The sequence below is a fragment of the Oreochromis aureus genome, linkage group 3 (genome assembly GCF_013358895.1).
Source record: "Oreochromis aureus strain Israel breed Guangdong linkage group 3, ZZ_aureus, whole genome shotgun sequence".
NCBI lineage: Eukaryota > Metazoa > Chordata > Actinopteri > Cichliformes > Cichlidae > Oreochromis > Oreochromis aureus.
Window position 1 is genome coordinate 35,870,370 of NC_052944.1, and position 27,433 is coordinate 35,897,802.

At 39.6% G+C, this 27,433-nt stretch overlaps 1 protein-coding gene across 1 annotated transcript in view; it reads right to left on the reverse strand.

Annotated features, from left to right (window-relative positions):
* Nucleotides 1-27,433, reverse strand: part of shroom4 (shroom family member 4) — a 107,171-nt gene that overhangs the window by 38,497 nt on the left and 41,241 nt on the right. Inside the window, exon 2 of the mRNA XM_039610081.1 lies at nt 26,974-27,125. Within this exon, the coding sequence (XP_039466015.1) occupies nt 26,974-27,125 (152 nt within the window). The remainder of the gene's footprint in view (nt 1-26,973; nt 27,126-27,433) is intronic.

Below are 27,433 nucleotides of genomic sequence, written 5' to 3' on the forward strand. Positions count from 1 at the left end.
AATTTAATACTAGTATTTACAATTTGCTAAAGTATGTATCAATGGGTTACAACAACAACACATTAATTACAATCATATCTTCATACATTGTGGGGGTTTTTTTTCCATTTAGAGCACCTTGGTTTTTAATTTTTAATGTTATATAAATAAAATTGACTTATGATGATTATTTTTGGAGAGTGGGCTTTGGATATACTACAAAAAAAAGAACAAACAAACAAACCTAACTGTTCCCAGTAGGTTTCTAGTAGCTTAAATTATATTCAAGTGTTGTTAGAATAAAAAAAAAAGCACCAACCACACAAAAATCCCATCATGGCATTCCCAGTTTAGACTCTAGCTGGGAACTTGCCATGCATGTCATTACTGTACTGCCTTATCGCTCATTTCATGTCAACTCTCAACCATGCGCTTCTAGAGGAAAGCATGAAAGACCATTTATACTTGAAATACACAATTGAAAATCCACAGAACATGACAGCTGAAATACTTTTAAACTAAAGCTAATGATGATGATACCAAAATTACTTTTTCAATTAGCCTATAAAATGTTGGAAAATCCCAAATTCTCAAAACAAGCCAGAATAACCTCTGATAGGTTCTTTGAATTGCCGTTATAAACAGTCCAAAAACCAGATGTTAAGCAGATGTTAAATTTACAGTGGTTGCCTTTAAGAAGCTGAGGCCAGAAAATGTCAGGATTTTCCTTTCTTTAAAAAAAAATAACTAAAGTGATTTACCCTCCAACATGTTTTTTCAGATTAATCTATCAACTGATTACTCAAGTGTCAGGTTGAATGCAGCTTGTGGGTCAAAGTGGACACTTTTTCATTTTAAATCAATTCAGATTTGGGGAGAATTTTTATTTTTTTTACCGATACTGTGAGGAAAACTCAACCCACCTATAGTCAAAATTCAAAAATGTTGGACTGTTTGCTCTATGCAGCAACAGACCAGCTTAAAGTGTCTAGCTTAAAGTGTATCAATGTCACTATCCCCTCAATACTGACCAGACATGAAGCTTGCAGAGCAAACAGCAAGAGGTGAGTGTCCAGCATGAACGGTGTTAAAGTTTAACCAAGCACACAACCGCTGATACTTAATAACATGAGGCCCTCTGTGGGCTTCAAAGGACTTCCCAGAGACGTATATCTCCTGCAGACCCCACGGAAAGCACGCTGTGTACATGCATGTGGGGAGATTCCTTACATTCCCTGTCTGCTCCGTCAGGGTCAAGGGTCAACTATGCTAGAAAGCCTAAACAAGCTCACCTCCTCCCCTCTATCCCTTTGTGTTCGCATGATAAGAATCTATTTGTTTGCTTAATGGGTCTCTCTTGTGTGTGTCTGCATGCAATCAGACCCCTGTTTGTTTGCCTTGCAGCCCCTCATCACCATTGATTATGGATTTCTGACTGGTACCCGCTCGTAGGCATGCATTTACTGCATAGACACACGCATGCAAACATGCAGGCTAATTCCAAAGGGTTAAACACACACATACACACACAGCTTTCGCATACCAGGTAATCAGTACAGTGAGACTAGGCCCATACCAGAGGCTGATGGCAGGAAGGGTGAAGTCCACTTTAGCCTCTGCAGCACAATGTGCTGTTTGTTACCGCCTGATCCCTTCAATTGTGTGCGTGCTGAGTCTGAAATTAACTTTTTGACTCACAGGAACAGTTAGATTAAAAATAAGCCCCCTGCAAGCATTTTTTTTTTTTTTTTTTTTTTTTTTTTTTTTTTTTTACAGCAAATAAGATAATATGTGCAATACAAACAGGATACCAATATTTAATTTTAAGTAACAAGTAGTTATTACTGGATAATTCTATTTAAAAAAGTCATCAGTGCCTCCTGTTGTTATTAGAGATGGCACGATACCACTTTTTTATGTCCGATACCGATACCGATATCATAAATTTGGATATCTGCCGATACCGATATGAATCCGATATAGTGTGTTTTTAATCAATAAAACTGTTTTTTAATATCTTGCTGCATTTTGTATAAGTTCATACTCAAGTTTAAATAAACAACAACACTAAAGCTATTCTGTTATACCTGTGTAAAAAAAAAAAAAAAAAAAAAAAAAAAAAACACACTGCACCCAAAATATTTCATAGTTCAACAACACTGATCAATCTAATAAACCTTACCTAACTTAAAACCTAACTTAAACCTACTCCATCCTCCCTATTCTGGTATTTAAAGAGTACTTAGCAGAAATATTAAGCAACCTAACTAATAGGGTTGCAAAACTCCCAAAAAAAAAAAAAAAAAATAGGGAACCACCCACCCTCCACCTCATGATGCTTAATTGATGTAATCAACTTTAATTTGATGCTGGGTGAAAAAAAATGCACAGAAACAAATTATTTTTCAAGAATAATTAAATAGATTCAACATCTTTCTTCAACAGAATTGCAGAATTCACAGATGGTACCTTCCCAAAGGAAAAAGTACTATAGCTTACTAGGGTATATTAGACTTAAGAGTTACTATATATAGTAATGGACTTCTATACATTTTACATCAGATTAAAACTTTGGGTGTAAGATTCAGATAATTATTTATTAAAAGCTATATATTTTAAATGAGAATAAGAAAGAAAAGTATGTCTTTGTGCCCCTTTTTCCTGTTCATGCCCTATATCGCCCCCCTGGCTAAACTTTGCTAGATCCGCCCCTGCACAGTTACCAGCCGTCAGCTACGTAGAAAAGGATCCTGGTTTAGAAAGTAATATTAAATAAATTCTAACAACAGCTTATCAAGCTTAAACGTGCCGCTGTTGTTCAGCCGCTGGTTTCCTCTTTCTGGCGCGAAGTGGGCCAAAAACAAAGAAGAGAGACGGACTCGCGACAGAAAAGCTGATCAGCTGATCAGCTGATCATTAAGCAGTTTCACGATTGAAGTAGCGGCAGGAGAGGGAGAGAGAGAGTCGCTCCATATATCGGTTGTTAAGCTTAACATGGGAACGCTTTACAAACATTCAGAGATGAACTTACACACTTGCTTTACTTCTCTCTGGGATAACTTCCTCAGAGATGAAATGCTGGTTTGGTAGTGAGGCTACAAATACACACAGCCGCTCTATCACATGAGGCATACTGCTCCGACGTGCTACGGTTATGAGCCGAGTTACGCCGTGTCGCAAGTTTTGTGAGGTGTTTTTTTGATATTTAATGGATCGGATTACATTTTTTATTTCTCGCCGATATCCGATCCAGTAATTTAGGTCAGTATCGGACCGATACCGATACGTAATATCGGATCGGTCCATCTCTAGTTGTTATAACTAAAAAATATTACATTAGAAAATTATTTTAACACAGAAGGAATAAAGATGAGCCCAGTGTCAGAATGCAGGTAAGAAAGAGACCTTTCATATGATGCAACTTCGTTTTGACTGGTAACCCATCTCACGTCATGGTATGAACTTGCAAAGTTTATCAAAAAGCACTTCTCAAAGTTTTCTCCAGTGAAACTATCAGAAAACAAAAAAAAACATCCAAGGTACCGATGCTGGTTTCTGTTACTCTCCGTTGAGGAAATTAAACCGCTGCAGTTTCCTGTTGAAATCCTGATGTATCCCATGATATATGTACTCAAAACTGGTCATAGAAAAACAAAACTGTGACCCCCTTTAGATTGTGACACTGAGAGGGGTATAAAATTTATTTGACTGCAGTTTTAAGCAGAATTTCAAACTGAGCTTAAATTTATTTTATTCTGCCCTAAAAGATTCAGATTGTAGCTCTCTCGTGTACTTCTGAAGCTTTGAAGGAGTTAAAAAGCTACAAGTTTCAACCCATAGCCATGTACACTGATGGCCTGAAACGTGGAAAACATGAAGGTATGAAGGTCATAGCAGTGACTGGAATGGAAGCATTTATTAGGCCACCACCCAATGTAAAGGTTTATGCTATAGTGGGACTTAATTAACAGTACTGTTAATTATCAAAACCATTTTATGTTTCTGTAATGGCTAATTCACCAGTAGCTAAAATACAGTCAAAAGTTTAAGACCACTTGGAAAAATAGCAAAAACATCATATTTTGCATGGTTGGATCTTAACAAGGTTCCAAGTAGAGCTTCAACATGCAACAAGAAGAAATGGGAGTGAGACAAAACATTTTTTAAGCATGCAATTTATTGAAAACAACGCTTAAACAGGCTTAAACAGGCTATGATCAAAGGTTTAAGACCACACCTCCAAAAAATCCTGTAAACCCCCCCAAAACAGAAATCAAAGTTCCAAACATGAGCTCAGTATTGAGTAGTCATTATTGTTGATCACTTCAAAAATTGGTCGCCACATGCTTGATGCAAGTGTTTCCATGAGGTGAGAGAGAACATTTCTCCAAGTAGTGAAGGGCATCTACTGTCTGGAACTGTCGTGCACGTTTGTGAACTTACCTTGCCATCCATCCCCAAAGGTTCTCAATTGAATTTAGATCAGGGGAACATGCAGGATGGTTATTCTCCTGGAAGAAGTCCCTTGTCCTGTGGGTAATGTGTACTGTAGCGCTGTCCTGTTGAAAAACCCAGTCGTTACCACACAGATGAGGGCCCTCAGTCATGAGGGATGCTCTCTGCAACATCTGGACATAGCCCTCCTGAAGCTCCATTGTTCCACTAAAGGAAAAAGCACCCCAGACCATTATGGTGCCACCTCCACTGTGGCACGTAGAAAACATCTCAGGTGGGATCTGCTTTTCATGCAAGTAATGTTTGAAACCATCAGGACCATCAAGGTTAAATTTTTTTCTCATCAGAGAATAAAACTTTCTTCCAAACGGTCCAAACAGTCAGTTCTTTGCATTCAAGGAGATGAGGCTGTCTGATGGTTATGGGGTTGCAGTCGGCATCAGTAACATCCTTAATTTGGGTCGAGGATAATCCGGTGTCTTGACGGACAGCCAATTGGATCGTCCGGCTCAGTGCTGGTAAAAAATTTTGGGTCTTCCATTTGACTTTTTTGTTCCATAACCCTCAGGATCATTTAAGAAATTCCAAATGACTGTCTTACTGCGTCCCACCTCAGCTGCAATGGTGCGTTGCGAGAGACTTATGCAGTTCAACAACTCGACCACGTTCAAAAAGGGAAACATTTTTTGCCTTTGCCATCAGAATGTCATGACAGTGTGACTATCTGACAGAAAATGACAATGAATTCACATTTTTGCATTTTGATCAGCAGTAAAACAGCCTGTTTCAGTTTAAGTGTTGTTTTCAATAAATTGCATGCTCAAAAAAAATGTTTTTCTTCTCTTTGCATGTTGAAGCTCTACTTGGAACCTTGTTAAGATCTAACCCTTGCCATTTTTCAAATGGTCTTAAACTTTTGTTTGGGACTGTACCATTATGTTATTCATGAATGTGAAAATTAACAATTTCACAAAAATGAATAAAAATAGTAAAGACCATTATTTTCTGATATAGATGCCAAATTACAGTTATTTACATGCATTCCTGAACAGAAAATGAGCTTTAAGAGTTGAATGTTGTCCTTGACTAATTTCTGACTTCTTTAGTCCACTGTGCCAACTCAAATTTTGATTTTTTTTTAAATGTTCAGAAATATATGAAAATAAATATGCTTCTGGCAAATAATGACACAGTCTCAATGCCTTAGCTACATGCAGACTTATCAGTTTTACTGTCATTTTAAGTCCACCCTAACAACAAATGGGTTTTATCTGATTGATGTACATTTAAGTGGTGCAATCCTTTTTGGGTGTTAAAGAAAAATCAAACGTAAGTTAAAAGCTGTTAATTTCAGTTCCTGTGTATATTGCTGAAATGTCTCTGAAATCAGCCTTATGGTACCATTTACTACATTCAGCAATCTCGAATATGTTAAGCAACATTTTTCTTAAAGAACATCACTGTGGTTTGTAACTAAGAAGTAAAAGGTCCTTCCTGCTGATGCGCAGTAAAACTTTAAATGACAGATTCTTATGTTATGAAATGTGTTCGAATGGCAGTAACAGCTTACGATGAGACATATAAGGGAGCTAAAGTTTAAACTAGAGATGGACCGATCCGATATTACGTATCGGTCCGATACTGACGTAAATTACTGGATCGGATATCGGCGAGAAATAAAAAATGTAATCCGATCCATTAAATATCAAAAAAGCACCTCACAAAACTTGCGACACGGCGTAACTCGGCTCATAACCGTAGCATGTAGGAGCAGTATGCATCACGTAATAGAGCGGCTGTGTGTATTTGTAGCCTCGCTACCAAACTGGCATTTCATCTCCGAGGAAGTTATCCCAGAGAGAAGTAAAGCAAGTGTGTAAGTTCATCTCTGAATGTTTGTAAAGCGTTCCCGCGTTAAGCTTAACAACCGATATATGGAGCGACTGCCTCTCTCTCTCTCTCTCCTGCAGCTACTTCAATCGTGAAACTGCTTAATGATCAGCTGATCGGCTTTTCTGTCGCGAGTCCGTCTCTCTTCTTTGTTTTTGGCCCACTTCTCACCAGAAAGAGGAAACCAGCGGCGGAACAACAGCAGCATGTTTAACCTTGATAAGCTGTTGTTAGAATTTATTTAATAATACTTTCTACACCAGGATCTTTTTCTACGTAGCTGACGGCTGGTAACTGTGCAGGGGCGGATCTAGCAAAGTTTAGCCAGGGGGCCCGATAGGGCATGAACAGGGAAAAGGGGGCACAAAGACATACTTTTCTTTCTTATCCTCATTTAAAATATCTAGCTTTTAATAAATAATTATCTGAATCTTACACCCAAAGTTTTAATCTGATGTAAAATGTATAGAAGTCCATTACTGTATATAGTAACTGTTAAGTCTAATATACCCTAGTAAGCTATAGTACTTTTTCCTTTGGGAAGGTACCATCTGTGAATTCTGCAATTCTGTTGAAGAAAGATGTTGAATCTATTTAATTATTCTTGAAAATAATTTATTTCTGTGCATTTTTTTCACCCTGCATCAAATTAAAGTTGATTACATCGATTAAGCATCATGAGGTGGAGGGTGGGGGTGGTTCGTATTTTTTTTTTTTTTTTTGTTGGGAGTTTGCAACCCTATTAGTTAGGTTGCTTAATATTTCTGCTAAGTACTCTTTAAAATACCAGAATAGGGAGGATGGAGTAGGTTTAAGTTTATTAGATTGATCAGTGTTGCTGAACTATGAAATATTTTGGGTGCAGTGTATTTTTTGCATACAGGTATAACAGAATAGCTTTAGTGTTGTTGTTTATTTAAACTTGAGTATGAACTTATACAAAATGCAGCAAGATATTAAGAAAACAGTTTTATTGATTAAAAAACACAATATCAGATTCATATCGGTATCGGCAGATATCCAAATTTATGATATCGGTATCGGACATAAAAAAGTGGTATCGTGCCATCTCTAGTTTAAACACTGAGTAACTGTCTGGTACTCACACTGTTTAAGTGCCAAAGAGAGTCGAAATGTCAGATGAAGTATAATCTGAAACGTGGTTGAAACGCTGAAAGTTCAGGTAATAAGATCTGAAACTATCAGAAAATACTGAAAGACGCAGCAGTTAATTCAAATGAAAGTGCTGAAAGTAGCTTATGTAGTGCTAGTCTAAACCTTCAGAGACAGAAAACACTCTTAGCTGACTTGTTGTATTTATATTTCAAGCAAAGAACAGCAAAGGAAAGAAATCATCAGAAAACAACCATGTGAGACAATGAGAACATTTCCTGTTCGAATTCAGGTTTTTTACTGTGAATGAAAGGATGAGACTAGTTTTATCACCTCTGATCTTTCCATCACAATGTATCACCTAAACACTTGCACCCTATCAAAATCAGTGCTCTGTACATTAACTTCTCTTTTTTAGACTTATGGGCAGTTTTTAAACCATTTTCTCATGTGAATGAATGCTCAGGGGATTCAGTTAATAACTATTTGAATATATAGATTTGCTTTTTAAACATTAACTTGTATCGCCATGTAATTAACCAATAGAAAAGTAGTTTTCAATTTGTCAAAGCATAATGTGTGTTTAAGAGCACGTAGCTTCCAGATCTTAAAGTAAAGCTATTATGGAAGTGAATTAAACCTGCACTCCTTTTAATGGCGACCAGGTGATGGCTCTGGTTTCAAAAGTCCAGCTGCCCTTAACTCCTATCATTGGTTTCAGTCTCTAGCTTTAAGTCTTCGTGAACAACAGGAAGTTAACTTTGTAAATTATGCTCCCCATTAGAGTCAAGCAGGGTAAAGGAGGGTGTGCATTTAAAACGAATAATTAAAACATATTTCTTTACAGCAGATTCTTAAGAAAACAGTTTGCTTTGATGACAGACTTTTTGTGCTATCCTGCAAACTGTAACACAACGCACCATATCTGCAAATATCCATACTGGCAAGGAGGAAATGTAAATGAACTGAAATCAGCATTAGATTGTTAAATTTGAGAGTTAACGAGTATGTGAAAAAGATTTGGCTCTGTAATCTTCCTGGCATCGTTGTATTTTTTACTCAGTTGTATATAGCATTTGTATTCTATTTTTATCTTATTGTATATTTTATTCTATTTTATTCTACTGTATATAGTATTTTATTTTATTCTATTCTGTACAGTTGTGTACTGTATTTATTCTTATTTTATTTTATTCTAATTTTTGCACTGTCCACTTCCTGCTGTGACAAAACAAATTTCCCACATGTGGGACTAATAAAGGTTATCTTATCTTATCTTATCTTAATGTGTTCTGCAGCAGACTAACTTGTGAATGACAGTCAGGTTTATCTTTTCACTCAGGAGTGTGGCTGCTCTTCTCTATCGCCACACATTACAGCAGCTCCACCATCACTTTCAAAGCCAACAAGTTTGCACATAATTGCTTAAATGCAGGATGCCACAGACACCAGCTCTGGTGTGTGCAGATCAACAAACTGAAATAAGGGGCTTATTTCTGACGTCAGTGTTTAGGCAGACAGATTAGGAATAGTTGTAGGATTATTTTGTGAGTCTTCTGACACTCTTAGTCAGGTTGAAAGTGGCTTTAAAGGAGAGGAACGGCTTGTTTCAGAGGATGAACTGGTGGAGTTACATCATGACCCAGTATAAGATGAATACAGATTATTTTGGACTCTGAGTCATGCAAAGCTTCTCTGATAGAGTGAAAGAATAAAAAATATGGAGCAGAAAATGAGTAGAAATAAGTCATCTTTAAATTGAATCAAGTGAAGTTTTTAACTGGATTCATTTTATTTAGACCAAGTCTGAAGTAAAACAGGGATTTTACGAAATAAAAATGAAAACAGTAAATTCACTACATAGTACATTGTGGTTCATCTGTCACCGCATGTCAATGAACACCACTCAACCTACTCGAGTCTCAGCTGCCTCAGCCAAAGCCTGAGAACATCATGTTCACTTAGTATGGCTCCTGTACAACCTGAGCTTTCCTACTTCCATTTCTAACCTGTTTCCAATCACAGTGTCTCTCCATCTTTTACCACTACCTCCCTGGCTGTTGATGGACTAAACATAAACTTTAGAAGCTGGGGGAAATCTCCAAAATTAAAGTTTGGAGCTGAGCTGATCACACTTAAGGTCTTGGTTCATGTCCACATTGGCCCCTAGGAATTTGTTTTAATTTGAGACGACATTGTCCATCTGTGTATGTATGTATACATCTGTGTGTGTGTGTGTGTGTGTGTGTGTCTGTTGGGGGGAGTCAAACCGGTGTCATGTATCACAGTTTAATGGGCCAGTTAATAAAAAGCAGGCCGGAGGAGACAGATAAACTGTAGCAGACCACACGCATTTAGGAGAGACTCAACCACATGTTAATGCTGATACAACACAGTGTTAGGGCAGCTAATCATTATTTCCAATATCAATCTGCTTAGTATAGTGCTGATGAAACTATGATAGCCACAGATCTGTAAAATTTCTCTTTACTTTTATATAAGCAAAGAAGAAGAAAAAAATACCTCATTAAAATATAATCCAAAACATGGGTCTCGGACTGGTTGGAAATTATATTAAACTGGTTCTCAAATCAGTTAATATATAGTTCTTACCTTGGCAGGAAAAGTAGGAAAGAGAGCAGTAGCATGGGGCGTACTGAACCCATGCCACCAAATTAGCCTCATAGCATATTGGCGTCTAAACAGGTTAAAGAGAAAATATTAACATACTTCTCTGAATCAGGCTTTACACTGCTCTGAATATTCTGTTTTTACTTAACTCTGAATGCTGTTGAAGCACAGCAGCGACACACACCTCCTGCTTAAACCTTCTGTTTGCGAGGGGCAGCCAATTAGAATATACTTTGGTCAAAGCGGGAGAAGTTATAACAACTTGCTTCAAACAAATGAATAAGTGACGGACTGCACAACTCCAAGCTTTGGATAATTAGGGATTATTTTTAACTGTGGATTATACAAAGCTACTCTGATAGTGATATAACCACCAGTTGCTAGGGCTGCTGGCAGATTGTCACAATTACCTGCAGTTTTCTGCAGGGTGCTACTTTTATAATTGTTTTAATCTGACCATCACTGTCACAAAGACCTTTCAGTTTCAGTACCAGCTCTGCATGCCACTCTGCTTGTGTCAAGTGAACTCCAACCTAAAAGTTGCACCTTTTATCGTTTACTGAATTAGTCTGTAAACCTGGCTTTTTTTTTTGGCTCCCTGAGGCTACCACCGTCTCCACTTGGTGTCCATCCTGTTGATTTAACATTTTCCAGGAGAGCAGTAACCCTCAGACTAAAGCACATAAACACACGCTCTGTTCTGTTCACAGTGTCGATATTTCATGCTAAACAGTGTCAGATCCAAAATCATTTGCAGTCGGGGCTCTAATCAGACCCAGAGTCTATGTATGTGTGTGTTTATCTGCGTGTGAGGAAGAGGTTTTTGAGGAATGCCAAGAATGTCTATTGTTCAGTTTGGGAAGGAGTGATGGGGGGCAGACTATTGTGTTTCATGGTTCTTGGCACCGCAGATCTCAGTCTTACGCCGGTCTCCAGGGGCCATGTGGTACCAAAAAAAAATCTAAACAACGGGATGTGTGTGTATGTGTGTGTGTGAGTCTACTTTTTAACCATCTATCTGTCTGTGGAAAATTCCCCCTCAGAATCGACTATGTTTGAGTGTGTGTGTGTGTCTGGGCCCACAAATCCCTTTGTGACAGAGTCAAACAAGCATTCACTAACAAGAAAAACAACAAAAGAAACAAAACCGCTCGCCATGTAGAGTGAGATGAGCCCGGCTGTCAGAAGAGAAACTCTCTTCCAGGAAGAACGTTTCAAATGAACACGAACAAACAAACTGCGAAATAGAGTAGCACTGGTAAAACAGCCGGCCTGTGGACAAAATCAGAGAGATTATGGCAGAGCGAGGCAGGAAGTGAAATGTTTGATTTGAGATTTTGTTTTAATCTGTAAAACATTCAGACAACACTACAACTGATTGAGCTAGACTAGATATGCAGCTAAGGCAGGATATCACTGACATTACAGCTAATTTAAATGGGAATGTCCAGGTAATCATGCCCTCTTTTACCCGTCAACACACTTCAATTACAATCCCCCAAAACAATCAAGACTAATAGAGCTTAATACTCACAATTAGAGGCACTTTTGTGAGCTGAAATTAAATTATTTAACTGTACTCTGATGAAGCACATCGATTCTGGTATTAATATTGAAGTTTTAAGGAGTTACATGATCCTGAAGGTTTCATGTAGAAAAATAAACCAACAGCAGAGACAGAGCAGGATATGGGCCAAGAATACATGTAAAAAAAACTAACAGCTCCAGCTTAATCCATGTATTGCACAACAAGGAACCGTAATGTTTCAACCACACCTGCCAGTGTCATGGGAAACAGCCATCAACCACTTGGCAACTGGTTGGGGAATACACATTTTTTGACTAGAGATTGTCAAGGCTCTCTGGATGACTGAGGCCTCAGTGAATACAGTTTTGCATTTTGAAAAATATTTGTTTCATTTTTGTTTAGTTTTCAATTCACATTAGTTTCAGTTATTTCAGGTACTTTCCAGGGTAGGTTTGCTAGTTTCAGCTTAGTTTTTATTGTTTAAAAAGTTTTAGTTTAAGCTTAGTTTGCATTAGTTTCAATGTTAGATTTAATCTTTTTAAACCTTATAATATAAAGGTATTAGCTGAAGGGTGAAACATGAGAAGTTCAGAATAAATATTACCATACTAACAAGGCATATTGGGAAAGGTTGATTCACAGTGAAGTAGACATCGTGAGGTCCAATAAGCACGTCATCAGTTTTGTCATAACAAAACTGAAACCAGCAAAGACTAAACTTCTTCTGTACTTTTATTTTATTGTAGTTAGTTAAACACAAAAACATTATTTCAGTTCTCTATTTTTGTAAAGTTTCTAGTTTTTATTTATTTTTCACTCATTTCCCATGTGAGCATTTCTGATGTACATGAAAGTACACCACTGATATGACAAACTAAGACCTCAGTAAGAAACACACTTGACCTCTGTTTGTGAACAGCTGACGTTAAAAACCACAGTGGAGCCAGCACATGGCAACCTGGTTTCAGTTGGGTCAAATTAACAAGCACTTATTGAAGCCATTATCTTCTCAAAATGTGAACGAACTGATGTGCAGTGCGGCTGTGGAGAGGCTTAGTCAAATAACAAAATAAAACAATATAATTAAAGGCTCGGCACACTCTACCACTTCTTTGCACAGTTAGAGATATTTAGTAATCTATCATTCAACCTTCACATCCATCCACACATCCAGTTCTATCAATCCATCTATTGATTCATGGATCTATTGATTTATCTAGCCATCGACCTATCTAGCTGTCATCAACCTATTCATATACATGTACAACCATTCATAAACTACGGATCAATCAACCTATCTACCAACCCATCAATCCATCTAGATCTATTGATCCATATTTCTATCTATTAATTTATATCAACCCACCTATCATATATCATCACCTACCTACTTATCAGTCCATCCACAATCAGTCTAACTCAGGGGTGGGCAATCTCAGTCCACGAGGGCCGGTGTCCCTGCAGGTTTTAGATGTGTCCTCGAACCATCACAGCTGATTTAAATGGCTAAATTAGCTCCTCAACATGTCCTGAAGTTCTCCAGAGGCCTGGTAACGAACTAATCATGTGATTCAAGTGTGTTGACCCAAGGTGAGATCTAAAACCTGCAGGGACACCGGCCCTCGTGGACTGAGATTGCCCACCCCTGGTCTAACTGATCTAGCTAACATCTATCCATCCATTCATCTACCTATTTATATCCATATCAATCAATTGATCCCTACATCTTTCCATTGATCCATGCATCAACTATGTGTCTACTGACAGATCTACCTATCTACTTGTAAATGGTAAATAGACTGATATACATATGGACATATGGACTGCTTTTCTACTCTCTACAACATGCCATTCACACCCATTCAGACAAGCACTTTATTCTAGAAGAGTAAGTTATTTACTTACTTTCTAGCTAACATTCACACCTAGATGGAAGCATCTGGTTTAATGCCCACTGTATCTGTGGTCTTGCTCAATTTGGCATGCAGACTGGAGCCAGGGATCAAACCACCAACCTTCCAATCAGTAGATGCCCTGCTCTACCTCCTGACAGCCACCCTATTAATCCAGCCATCCATTTATTTGTCAGGGACAATGCACACAAACCGAGCTCATATGACCTGATTTAACTACTAGTTAATTTCCTGTTAAATGAATGGCCTAAATCTTGCAGCTTTGCTACATGTCATCTTTACTCACGTTCCTATCTGAGTCAGGAATCATGTCAAAACATGTCAGCATTTTCTTTCACCTAAATACCAGAGAAGTCCCACAAACCCCGGATTCTTTTCTCCCCCAGCCACTTTCACTGTTTCCATTCTTTTCCATCCTTTCATCTCCTCTCCCTCTCCCTGCGGCCTTCGGTTAAAAACAAATGTTTGACTAATGTGAAGCGCAGATGAAAGGGTGAGTCGAGATGAAAGGGCTTTGTCATAAAGTTGTGTTTATGCTGTCAAAATCGTCAAACGTGATGTCAGGCTCTCTTGTAATTATCATTTTAATTTCCTTACGTATTCTCCTTCTGCCACGTAACTCCAGCCTTTGCCTCGCTAAGTCGGTGGTTATTTCCTGTTGTTCTGTCGTCTCATCTCTGAGTTTTGGATATTTACCAGATTGCTGACAGAGTATTTATAGAGACGTATATAAAAATGAAATTGGGTATGAAAGAGTGAGAAAACCTTTATCTGAGCGGAGAGACTCAGCAAAAGGTAGGTTAACACAGAGAGAGACAGACTCATGCCTGCATCCACACCAATGGCTTTCTAATTAAATTAAACTAACATTCATGTTTGGACTGTGGGAGGAAACCAGAGCACCTAGACCCAACCGAAGCTGCCAAATTACAGACCTGAACCCAAACCCAGGCTTTACTTCTTTGGCTCTTTCTGCTCTACAGTGTGTATTTACTCTGCAAAATGTTGCAAGTCTTCTTCATTATTGCAACGTCATAGAGAAAAAGAGCTCTATGCCTCTGTACTGAGACCTCCCATATTCCTCTTGATAAAGGGAAACCTGTACGTGGAAAGCAGCAGTAAGACCCGAGCACAGCACAGATAAGCCATTAACTGTATGAAAGGCAGGCCTGAGGCGGAGGTGGGTTGCAAAGCTGTCTGCAGATTTGCAGTAAGTGGGGGAGGCTATATGGGATGAACTGAGCCACCCCATGAGCAGCAGAATCTAAATAAAGTGTTTTAAAAGCAAAAAACACCAAATTTTGCCTTCACCACCTTGGTTGTTAAACCTGACATGTGGAATGAGAGGTTTACGTGTAACCGAAGACACAGCGTGTTCACTGGGTAACAACTAGTGATGTACCATTCATTAGTCAGTGAGTACACCTTGGACTCTAATAATGAACGTTTCCCATCTTTTTGCAACCAGAGAAGTCGCCCCCTGCTGGGCATGAAAAAGAATGCAGGCTCACTTTTTAGACCAGGAAGCTACCTACATCCACCTTTTACATTGTGACACAGTTTTATCCAGACTTTCAAGACACAGTACATTTTATCTGTAAAGTCAAATTCTTTTACCAAAATATTTTGTTACTGCTGCACATTTATTAAATGATTTTTCCTCTTAAATTCACACAGATACATATTCTTCATACAGGAATCACTCAAAATAGCTTAAGTAAGATGCAACAAAGAAAGTCAAGCAGTTTGACTGACGTGGAATTAATCGCTTCTGTTTCGCACCAGTTAACATTCATGCTATGTGTAGTTCACTGGCGCCCCCTAAACAGGTTTTTGGTACTTAAGTTCTAAAGATTTGGTGCTTCCATTTACAGTTGGACACATAAAAATGGTTGAATAAAACTAAAATTTTAAATGCTTCTTCGGGTTTCAAAGTTCATGTAACTGTTATCATGGCTGGCAAACGTAACATAAACATAGGCGCATGTACACCTGCATGTACAGAGGAGCTTCCTATTCCATCAGTTGCTGTAAATAAACTGTTTGGTCTTTGTCCGCTTCCCATTAAAGACGCTGCTTTTCACACAAGCCAACACACAAATCTTGCCAACACATTAGCTGGACAGGAAGCAGGGACGGGAAACTCTGGGAAGAACAGGAAATAATGATCCAAAAGTTGAAGAATGTCCTCCTGCTAGCTCCGTGGCTGCCCACCGCTGAGGGAAGCTAAAACACACTCACACACACTGCAGCTGAAGTTAACAAAAGGTCTCTGAAAACAGGAAGTACTATAGAAGAGACATTTCCAGGTCGGGCCAACAAAACATCCCCAAACTTCACTTCCAGAAATATATTGGAAAAATCATCACTCGCTTAAAAACACCCCAAAATATGTAAAGAGACAAAAATACTCCGAGGTGACAACACTTTGAAAAGGAGGGCAGAGGGCTGGCAAGCGTAGAAACGGAAAACTATTCTTATCAGAGAACACAGAGGGTTAAAAAAAAGCTCCTATGTTTCATGTATGTAGGAAAATGTGTGAATGAGATGTTCATTTAATTTTTTAACAGATACAACAACGCAGCAGAGGAAATTATGTTCCTATAGATGTATGAAGCTAACCTTTTATGCAAAACATATTTATGAGTTAGAAAAGAGGGATTAGAGCTTCAAAATGTCTACTGAACGTCATCAAAGTCCAGTAAGACAGGTTTACAGAGGCGTAGGTAATTTCCACAGTGGAAGGTGGAACATTAAAATGGCTCTGTTATATTTACAGACTGTTCATAAAAGACAGACATAGTGGAGCCAATGCAGAAGTGCCTTAAACCTGGATTCTTTTGAATGGCCAGCAGGGGGCAACTCCCCTATCTGCAAAGAGACTTCAGGTTGCATGGAAGTCTGGGAAAATTACTGGCTTCATTCTTGATTTATAATCTCAGTAAAAAACTTTCTAGTGAGTTTATGATCTAAATCGCTTATTTAATGTCTGCTTCATTACCACATGGAGCTCACTTTGAAAATTATTTTCACATTTATGTAAAATAGATTATAAAGCAAACTGTTTCCATATGGATAGCTAGCGTTGTTATTTACACTGGCATTTTCCTGCTTTGACACGTCAAAAGAAGTATATGCCAGTCATATTCAATTCACATGAAGAACTCCCCTATATAATATGTAGCAAATGATCATGTCTACATAAGCATGTCTTCATGTATGCTAGTGTGACTTTTATTATATAGTGTGGCTAATTCTGGGGCTGTTTTGGGGTAATTAAGGACAAAAATGCTCTTTACTGCCCTGTCCTTCATAAAGTGATGTTCAAATTCATGTTTTTTGCCTTTCTGTTAAAAGAAGCATTTTTAAAGACAGTGGTTGTCTTAATTAAGAGAAAATACAGCACTAGTTAACAACAGCATGGGTCTCTTTCACCCTCAGCTGGCTTGTTAAAGGAGCCATAAAGCATCGCTCCTGAAAATAAAAGCTAAAATGGACCCAAACACACTCCCCTTTTCTTACCCTCCACTGAACTGCTGGGCAGGCCAGTAAAATCCTGCGGTTTGCCAGATTTAGCCTGTGGGCCTTCCTTTGGCCTGCTCCTCTTTCAGCAACAGGACAATGTAGTAGGTCTGATCTGAATGTGTTTTATTTAAAGAATAAACAATGGAGCTAAGAATGGCGAGAAACAGATAGAAAACAGACTAAATGCAACATCTCTGTAGCAGCTGACAGGCACGAGAGTGAAGTCCTTACTGTAAATGCAATGGAAAGCTGTCAGACACAATACGCCCTTTTGTAAATCATACACAAGCCTCTATTTCAAGCAGAGTTTAGCAAAAAAAAAAAAAAAAAAAAAAAAAAAAAGATGTAGTGCTTTTGTGCAAAAAAAAAAAAGTTGCACAAAAGCACTATTTTCAAAATCATCATCTCTCCTCGCCAACTCCACATTTCCTTCCACTGAATTTACATCTCATAATTAAATCCACACAGTGTGTACATTTTCCCCACAGGCCCCATCAGCTGAAAAGACCATTTATTCAGAGGCCACTACTGTACAGGGGAACCCTGGTGAGTGACTTCCTGATGTTTCCACAGGCAAACCTGTTGAGCACATAATAATCCACAATACTACTCCCCATGTAAGGCCGTTTAGACCATTTGAGCTTTAATTGAGCTTAGAATAACAGAACGAGTGTGCAGGATAATTTCTCACCTTTATTAAACACATACACATGTGCATACAGATGTAAAAACATAGCAGTGCTTTAGTTTGGCAGGGAAAAAAAGAAATTAAATGTAGTTGTACCAAATTTTTACAAAACAAGATGATTGGTTGAAAGATTCCATTCAGGTTGCCAAGCAAAAAGACAAAACGGGCAAAAGCTTAGGCTCCAGAAGAGGGCGCTGTTCAGGCCTTGTCAGACTATCAGCTTGTAAAGCGCTGATAGGGCTGGGCTTTATCAACCTGAAGCATTTCCTGTGCTTGATGAGGCCCTCATCTTTTTTTGTTTGGAGAAAAAGACACAAACTTCAGAAACTATTCAGCTGTCATTCTCAGCCTGTACAGCTTTTTATAAGTACTGCTCACATTTACAATGTGTCGTTTTCAATGCAATCGACACATATACTTCGTATACCTCTTTGCAACTGACTGATCTCTAAGCCCATGCAAATGGGGCTACAGCAGCTACTTGCAACCATTTGCAATACTTATTTTTTCCCTAATGACCAGTAGTTACCAAGTAGTTGCCAGCAAGTCTCGAGGTCTGTGTAACTGGGGCATAAGCAAGCTAGCTAACCGCTGGATTAGCACAATAGCTTCTTATCCAAATATAGTAAATTCTAGCTTCTAAAAACTAACATGGTGTGGCCAAAACACTAACATGGAGGCTTCAAAATGTGTCCAAAGGTCATTATGTAACGTTACAGTGGCTACGTCCATGCTTTTACACTACCTGTCATGGTCTGGGTGTGTGGCTGTAAAATTCCATTGAAGGTCTGGACCTCCCTGGTATCCACCCATGGGCAGGGCCTACAGCCTCCCTCACCTGAAGCTGATTGAGGCAATCAGGTTGGAGATTTAAGCTACTTGCTGACACTGCTTCCTCGCCAGTTCGTCAACTACCCTATGTTGGTAACCAGGCCTCACGCTTCATGTTCATGAATCTCAAGTGCTCTAGTTACTCCAGGAAAACTCCATCACACCGGACCACTCATCTTGGAAAACTGGTTAACCCGCCAGCTCTCGGAATCATCTCCTTGCCTCACCTGCCTGCCCTCCTGCCCTTATACCACCTCGGGACCTTCACCACTCAGGACAGCTGCCACACACCACCTAACCCACCTGGACCGCACCACCTCTCCCTCAACGCTTCCATCTCCCACCTGCACAGTAAGATGTTGATTTTCATAGCTTCCACTCTCTCCAAAACTCCTCATTGGCTACCGCTCTAACACTGCTCTCCTCTCTTCCAGTACGTACCTAATCACCAGCAGCTGCCGTTGCTCTCTTGGACCGGTCCCCTTGCTTATCCCTCTCCCCTGGCCAAGACCCTCACGCCCCATATATCAAGCCTTAAATCAAGTACTAACGTGAACGTCATTTTGGTGTTAGTCAATAAACCTTTGTTAAACCCTTTACTCTGCCTCCGCCTTGGGTTTCCTGCACGTGGGTTTGATTTTTGGTGCTCGGCCTCCGGCCGCTTTGTGACACTACCTGTAACTCTGATGGATAAAAACATGTTATAAGCTACTTGCGGTTGCTCCCTTGCTACAAGGGGTCACCACAGCTAGCAGCTCGGCATGTTTCATTTGGCATGCTTTTATACCGGATGACTTTCCTGACGCAACCCCAAAGTGGATTTGTGTCTCCAGCTAGAATAAACCAATAATTGTGGAAACCACTGCATCACCAGAGGCACCAATGGATACAAAGATGCTGAAATGCCAAAAGTGCCACAAAAAAAAAAAAAAAAGATGGTAGGCCTTTGTATACCTTGGTGACCAGCCCAAGCAACATCTATGTGCAGGAAAACACTGCTGTTCTGCTCTTTTTTTTTTTTTTTTTTAATAATGAAAGCAAACAAAAAATGGGTGTTGAGTTAACTGAAACTGTGAACTAATCTTCCACATTTTGCAGTTTCAAGTATTCATACAAACACTGTAATGCTACTAAATTAGTCTGATGTGAAACTAATGGCAAAAGAGGGACTTTCTGTCCAGCTAGCCACTTTTTGGCATCACCGAGTCCAAGCCAAAAATATCTGTCCCACCAAACCGCAGCATGTCACGCTTTTTACACATTCCCAGTAAAAATGTAGTTAAGAAATACGAACGTCCATCCATTTACATCTCTGCACCAACAGCCCCTATGTGTTACTAAAAGAGGTGGTAATGAGTTTTGGCTTTTGACTAAGGGCCCTTTTCCACTGTTAAAACTATACAAGCAGAGCCAAGTGTGCAAATGTGAGTATTTCATCATCCCTGGCCAGCCAGTATGTGTGTGTGTGTGCAGTACTTTCAGAGGGTTCCTTGTTCCTGTACAGTAATGACTAAAACCAGACTGGCAGGCGGGTGACGTGACTGGCACAGCGTCAGGGTCAAAGTGCAACAGAGTCCCACCTAATACAGAGGCTGTGATTGGTCATTAGTGTCAGTAGCGTGTCAATCACAGGGGGTTTAATTTATGTGTGGGTGGCCAAAATAAGAGCACTCCAGCCAAAAAAACAAATAATACCTCTTTATGGGCACAGACAGAGGAACACGCAGGCTAATGGCACAGAAATGCTGATTCATTCAGAGGAGCTTGCACAGATTGAAGGAGGTTATAATACTGAATGTCATCTTTACAAGGCTATGTTGTTTTTATGAGTTTTAAGATGAGATTTGGCCACATTTTTAACCACCTGAACAATCAGAGAAGAGGGTGAGGGGGAAAATCTTTAATGTTATCTTTAATTAAAGTTCATTTAATTAGTTAATTCATCCATTTTCTAACCGAAGGCTACCTATTTCTTGGCCACAGTGTCAGCTGTTCTGGGACATAAAGGTGTTCCCACCAATTAAGAGACCAGCTCTAATAGAGGGTGCAGACTGCATGATAAAACTGCAGTGGAAGATGGCCATTATTAACAACATTTGATTATTCTAACTCATACAAAAACACACGCTACATCTGAACACCCAATTTTTTTTCAATTCTCACATCGGTGAAGTTGGCAATTATGAGCAGAGAGTGCCCCTTTAGACCTTAAGAGGTGGACATATGTTTAGGTGGAACTTTTTTTTCTTTTAGCTGCTGTACATGATTTCCAGAGAAATCCTTCCTAAAGCCTCCATGCATATTGTGAAGAATGGCAAATTCAACAAAAAACAAACAACCAATGTATAGTCTGTCTCTGAGATAAAACGGTGATATTTTATGACTATAATTGCTTCCTCAGACATGGTGACCATTGTAACGGCAAAAATCATGTGCATTCTGAGCACAGACCACCTTTAGAGGAAGATCATTTCCTCCACCTGCCAATTGCTGCATATTATGCCGTCACCCACACTGTAAACATTATCCTTTCATCTTCCTGCGCTTATCCAGGTCTGACGTGCAACAGTCCAACAGATGCCAAGATTAATCTCCAGCCCTTCTGATGGGAGGCCAAGGTGTTTCCCCAAATCAGCCAAGAGATTATCAGCCCCAGGACCTGAAACACCTCACCCATGAAGCACCCTAGTCAGATGCGTGAGCCACCCCAACTGGCTCCTTTCGATGTGGAGGAATACAAGCTTGACTCTGAGCCCCTACCAAATGGCCAAGCTCCCCATCCTGCCTCTAAGTTGTCATTGCCACAACTTGTATCTGCAATCTCATTCTTTCAATGATAAATCAAGGGTGGGAACGTAGATGAAATGCTTGCTTTTCAGGTTCAGATCTCTCTCTGTCACCAGACTGGACCAATCCATCCAGTCTCAATCACAATCCACACTGAGCTTGCATACATACTGTCCATGCAAATTTCATAGCAAATAAGAGCAGGATCTGAGCTTTAGATAGATGGATTACTTCATAGGTTTTGTTCAGTTTAATGACATCTTCATGTGCAAGTTTGCCAAGCGCACATTTACTGTTGCCACTTAGTGGATGAAGGCTGAAATCTAACACATGTTTATATATAATAGTTTCTTTTTTTTGCAGGGAGAGAAAAGAAAAAGCTTTCCCTGTTTCCATACGCTTTGTTGTTTTTATCAACTTTTCTCTCACACTGGCGTTGATTTTTCCATACTACCTAACTTACTTAAGATGTAAATCCAAGATATTAGTGGTACAACTACTGCTTTGTCTCCTTGGACAGCTTCAGACAGCTGTTTGGCAGCAACGCGCCTTGTTCTGGCCTTGAAACCAGATCAGCCGTCCAGCACCTCCGGGTTTTCTGCTCCTGTTTCTGCAGCAGGCGGATTAATTCTGTTAGGCATGCACACAACAGTATTTACACCCACATGCGTACTACACTGTACATCATATTCAGCAGGCTCAGGCTGACAGATTGACCAGTGGACAGACAGAAATGTCTTTAGGAATGTAACTGGCGATGATAACTCTCCCAGTGAAACCCACAGTGGGTGCTGGTGTCTGGTATGTGTTGCATGTCTGACTGCTGGGGCTTTCCCAAAGCTGTGTGAGAGCCAACATGTGTCCACACATATGCTAAACACGCAACACTAACAGTCTGATCTGTTACATAGATATATATATAAATATATATAGTACTGCCAAGTTAGCAGCTTCAGACTTTCTGGATATTTAGAGCTTAAAATTAAAACTTTTTCAGAAGTTAAGGAAAAACATGCAGCTCGTTTCTTCATTTATTTGGCAAAATGTCAGATTTTTGTTGTTCTAATGCAATTCTCAGAGCTCTGGTTGATTTTATTAGCTGCTTAATTTGTCTGAGCAGCAATTTAAGATGAAACATATAGGTTTAGTCTATACAAATAGCCCTTAACCCTTTCCCCTATAAAGATGAGCTCCCCTCCTTTTCTTCTTTGGCTTTGTCAGAGGTCACCAGGCATCTATTTTGTTGTAAAAGCAGGCCTGAAATATGAGAGAAACTACTCACGTCAGCAGAGAGAAACAAGGGTTACTCAAAGTAGGCTCAGAGTCAATCAATCCAACAAAGGTACTAGAACAAATATCCTCAAATCAAATCGCTGATAAGACTGTGACGTGTCATCACATGGGTTGGAAGTATTAAAGTTAAAAAGGTTTAAAATGAATGTATTCTTAATGACATTTAACGATACAAATGGTTGTATGACTATTACTAATCTGTGTGAGATTAGAAGGTCACTCGAAAATTTGGTTCTGTGGCCCCAAAATGTTTCAAAGTATCAGGCCAGCGATTAACTCAACTCCAGTTACTCATTCTGTGTGCTCTGAAATAATTGCTTGTTTGCAGTCATAGAAACAGGTTCGGCCTCCCTGAACGAGTCCCCATAACAGAGCGCCCATTGTTTAAACACTTTATTAGATCGATCAACGAGCATTTTGCTGCTGGGAGTCAACTGTACTTTAACAAATTTTACTTGCTGACATCACTTGCGAACTCGTTTTCATCATTTCATCACCTTGTTTTTTTTTTGGTTTTTTTTGTTTTTTTCCCCAGTTATGATATGCCAACTGTTGGACAACTTAGGATGGCTGGACAGAAACAGTGATGCTCTTCAGCATTCAAGAAATAAGTCTGGTCTCAAGGAAAGTGACGCCAGGTATAGGTAAGGGAGTTTTTGTTGGTCCTGAATCAGCAGCAATGGGAAGCATTAACACAGGTTATCCAGAGTTTTGTTGGCAATCACAGAGCAGAGAATTATGCTGAGCTTGTGGATAACACAATGAAAATATATCAGCTCATGAGTGCCAGAATGACACTGAAGATGTACTTACCTCAAGTGTTTTTCCACCAAATCTTGGAGATGTTAGCGAGCAGGACAGATTTGATGTAAGATAGAAAAGTGATGGAAAACTGATATCAGGGAAATTTTGATCCGGGCGTGATTGTGGACTACTGCTGGTTCTTGCGAAAGACAGATGGCTGTGCAGCACAAGCGCAAAAGCAAGCTTCTAAAAACAGTTTTGAGCATGCTGGCCTCTGGTGTGTTTTCAGAATGAACAGATTAAAAGAATTTTTGTTAGAAATAATTACAATTAAAATGTAATTATAGTTCAAATTCCTGTCATTGCGTCGATTTATTATACTGATATTCACAGCTGTCGAAACATCAGTGAAAACAAAAACCTGACACGCAATTAAATCAGATTTCATATCTGAACTCACTGTAAAAAAAACTTGATAAATAGCTGAAGTTCACAGTTCAATCAAAGTAGCAATCGGTTGAGTCCAGCTCCTGCCAATTTAAATGTCAGAGCTCAGATCTGCTGTTCTTTTCACCCTGCACTTTTTCAATCCACCTTGAGATGCCAACTGGAGTTCAGCTGACAGACTGAAACTGTTCCCATCATTAGCTCCAGTTGCAAAGCCAAAACACAAATGATGGGTTTTTTTCCCTTTGCGCGTTTGTGTGTTTTTGTGCAGAAATTTCTACCCTTTTACTATGTCTCAATAAGGTGTATCCTTGTGTTAATCAATAGAGCGTGTTTATACTGTACATTACTACTAAACAGACCTTTCAAGCTGCTGAGTAGTGTGCACCGCTTCAACTTGCAGTTACACTTCTGTGAAGGTGCATGTCAAGCTACAGTGTAGGGTACAGAGCTGCGCTGTAGACTGCGACTTAGACTACACACAATCCCACACATCCCATGAATCAAACATTAAAGTTCTTAGGAGAAATAATAGGTAGCTGTTTTTAGCAGAAAGCTCTGACAAGCAGGCTAGAACCTCCTAAATGATAAACAGAAAACACAGGTGGGATTTATCTGCTATACAGCAACATTGTTCTTTCTGGATAGGACCATAAACGGTGCTTAAAGGGAGTTGACGTCAGAGTTACAACCATGAAGTGAACACAGAAGTCCAAGTCAGAGCCAGTGTCAGTTAAAATCTGCTGGATGTGTACACAGTCCTGTGAGTTTTTGAATAATGGCAATTATGACTTTTAAATAAAGCACTGAGGATATACAACTGCTGGTCTAAATGCCAACAAACACACACACAAGCAGAGTCACCTATACTCAACCCTCACTGCTCACCAGTTTCCTTTCTGACACCCTGAAAGTCAAAGGTGACTTCCTGTGAAAAACATCTTATGTGTGAGAACGCAGCTTTTAGGTGTCGATGAATCGGGGAAAAGGACAGCGACCAATGCTGAGAATCAAACTAAACACAATATTACGGGTCAACAAGTCAAAGAAGACGAATGAACCAACGTTCACTGTGAAGCCACGAAATTACTTGTTGATGAAGTTTTTGTATGAGTGGCGTTTATTCGACTATTCATTCATTGTGCATGTATTATGATTGTTTTTTTTAATTATTATTATTTTTGGAAATCTGCAATCTTAGCTTGGGAGCTTGACATGCCTCGAAATAAAAGCAGAGAGGCTGACAGGGATGATGCTGTGAATAGGCCGAATGCTGAATGGCTGAAAAATAAAAGAGAAAGGAAGTGACAGCTTTGTTTACCATGAAGAAAAAGAAGCCAAAAAAAAAAAAAAACTAACACAAAGATGTGCCTTGAAGGGCAATGACAGCGGCTGAAATGGACGTATTAAATCGAGTTTCACATCATCTCATTTCTAAGATGAAGAACATTGGTCTTCTCTGCAACAGAGGCTAAACTAAAGGCCCAACAATATCATAAGCGTTAAACGCATTACTCTTTTGACACTGCCCCCTAGTGATAGTACACTGTTACAGCATGCACACAACAGTCTGCAAAGCACAGGGGCAATGTACACCAATGCCTGTGAGAGGTAGGAATTTCAGACATGATACTGATAACCAGAAAAATACTCAATACTCAACACCATTTTCCTAGGAGACACAGGAGGAGACACAAATCAGGGGGTTAGGGGTTTAGGGATGTATCAGGAAGGACATGCAGTATAAAATGAGCCCAATGAAACATGTGGAGCTACCTGCTGTAATGACCCTTTGTAAATAAAAAAAAAAAAAACTAAGACAGTTAACCATCGCCGAAACACACTATCTTAACCAGCGGTCCCCAACCCCCGGGCCTCGGACCGGTACCGGTCCGTGAGTCATTTGGTACCAGGCCGCGAGAGTTGAGGCTCAGGTGTGAAATGTATGGTTTTCAGGGTTTTTATCAGTTTTCAGCGTTATTTTGTTATCGTTTTCATCGTTAACTCGGTTTTCCTGGTTCTTTTCACGTGTCTTATGAATAAATCTTCTTTTTTTCGGTACCGGTACTAGTTTTATTTTGTTGTATTTATCCGTGACACCTTCAAGGCCGGTCTGTGAAAATATTGTCGGGCATAAATCGGTCTGTGGCGCAAAAAAGGTTGGGGACCGCTGATCTTAATGATACCATAATGTGGCTATCGGGTAACTGATAATAGTTAAACCAGTCACAACATTTGGCTACACCTCCCTGAGCCTGGTTCAGCCAGAGCTTTCTTCCTTTTAAAAGGGAGTTTTTCCTTCCCACTGTCTCCAAGTGCTGCTCATAGGGGACAGTCTGACTGTTGGGGTTTTCTTTCTAATATTGTGGGGTCTTTACCTTAAAGGTGAAGTGTACGGACTTCAAAAATATGCACTGACCAGGTTAAGAGCTGTGCTAACTGTTCAGTACTTTAATGATGTTGACATAAACTAGTTAAATCAAGTAGTATCTGAGTCTTGATTTATTTTGACAAACCTTAGTCAGCAGTGACCCTTCAGGTCACCTCCTTGTTGCCAACTGGTGCCTTTTCATTCTCCTTTAGAGCTGTCTTCCCCAGAAAAGGGGCACCGGGTAAAAAAAAATTGACAGTACTGCTCTGTAACCGATCTCCTGCACTCGTTGGTTTCCCACTGCTCAGCAGCTGCAAACACATGGAGCCCTTGCTCTGAGAACAAAGTAAGAGCTTTTCTGGTTCTTCTGACTTTCTCTCTCAGCATAATTTCACATGTAAATACAGCCAAGAATCACAGCAAAGTCATTATCTTTACCAAAACCGTAGGGGGACTTTGTTGGACGATGTTGCAGTGATAACCTCATTCGTGAGCCCGTTCGTCGAGGTTGTTTGTTAGAGGTAATTACACATTATAATATTATCTCAGCTTGTTCTTGTTCAGTTCCTCTCACCGTTGCAAACTTTTATTTAAATAAACATTTACGGGAACTCTCATGAATGCTGGTATCGCTGCTTCTGCAGCAGCACCGAATCCGAGTGTGTGTGAGAGGTATGTGTAGCTTCTGATTTTGTCAAATGACATCTCCACCCACAGCTCTGTCTCCTAACCCTAGCATGAACCTCTCATGGATCTGTGTAGTTCTCACAGTGTTTACCTCCTGACTGTGAGCTTCAGTATCCTGAAGGATCCCTTAATGAGGATCAGGGCTTCTTGTCTGCTGCCGTAGAGGGCGGATCCGTTTATGTTAATGAGTTCATCACCAACTTTCAGCTTCTTGCAGTGGGCAGCCTTCCCTTCGTCCTCGATCTGCAGACAAAGACACAATTTGGTTGAGATGAAAGAGGATACTTGGAAGGCAAACAGAAGAACATTCAAGAAAAAAAAAAATCATTCTAATAATAAAAAAGTCACTCAAAGACACATCAGCGCTGCCAGAACGACTCCTTTAAAGCCCATTTTGAAGACATTTTTTGTTAAACTGTCTTTGTCCCCCTGGCAACTTCACCCTAAAGAGCATCTCCAAAAACAGCCCGAACCAAACATCCCACAGAAACCCATCACATTCCTCTGTAATAGACTCTCTCTGTGTGTGTGTTTGGCACAGAGGTGACTGC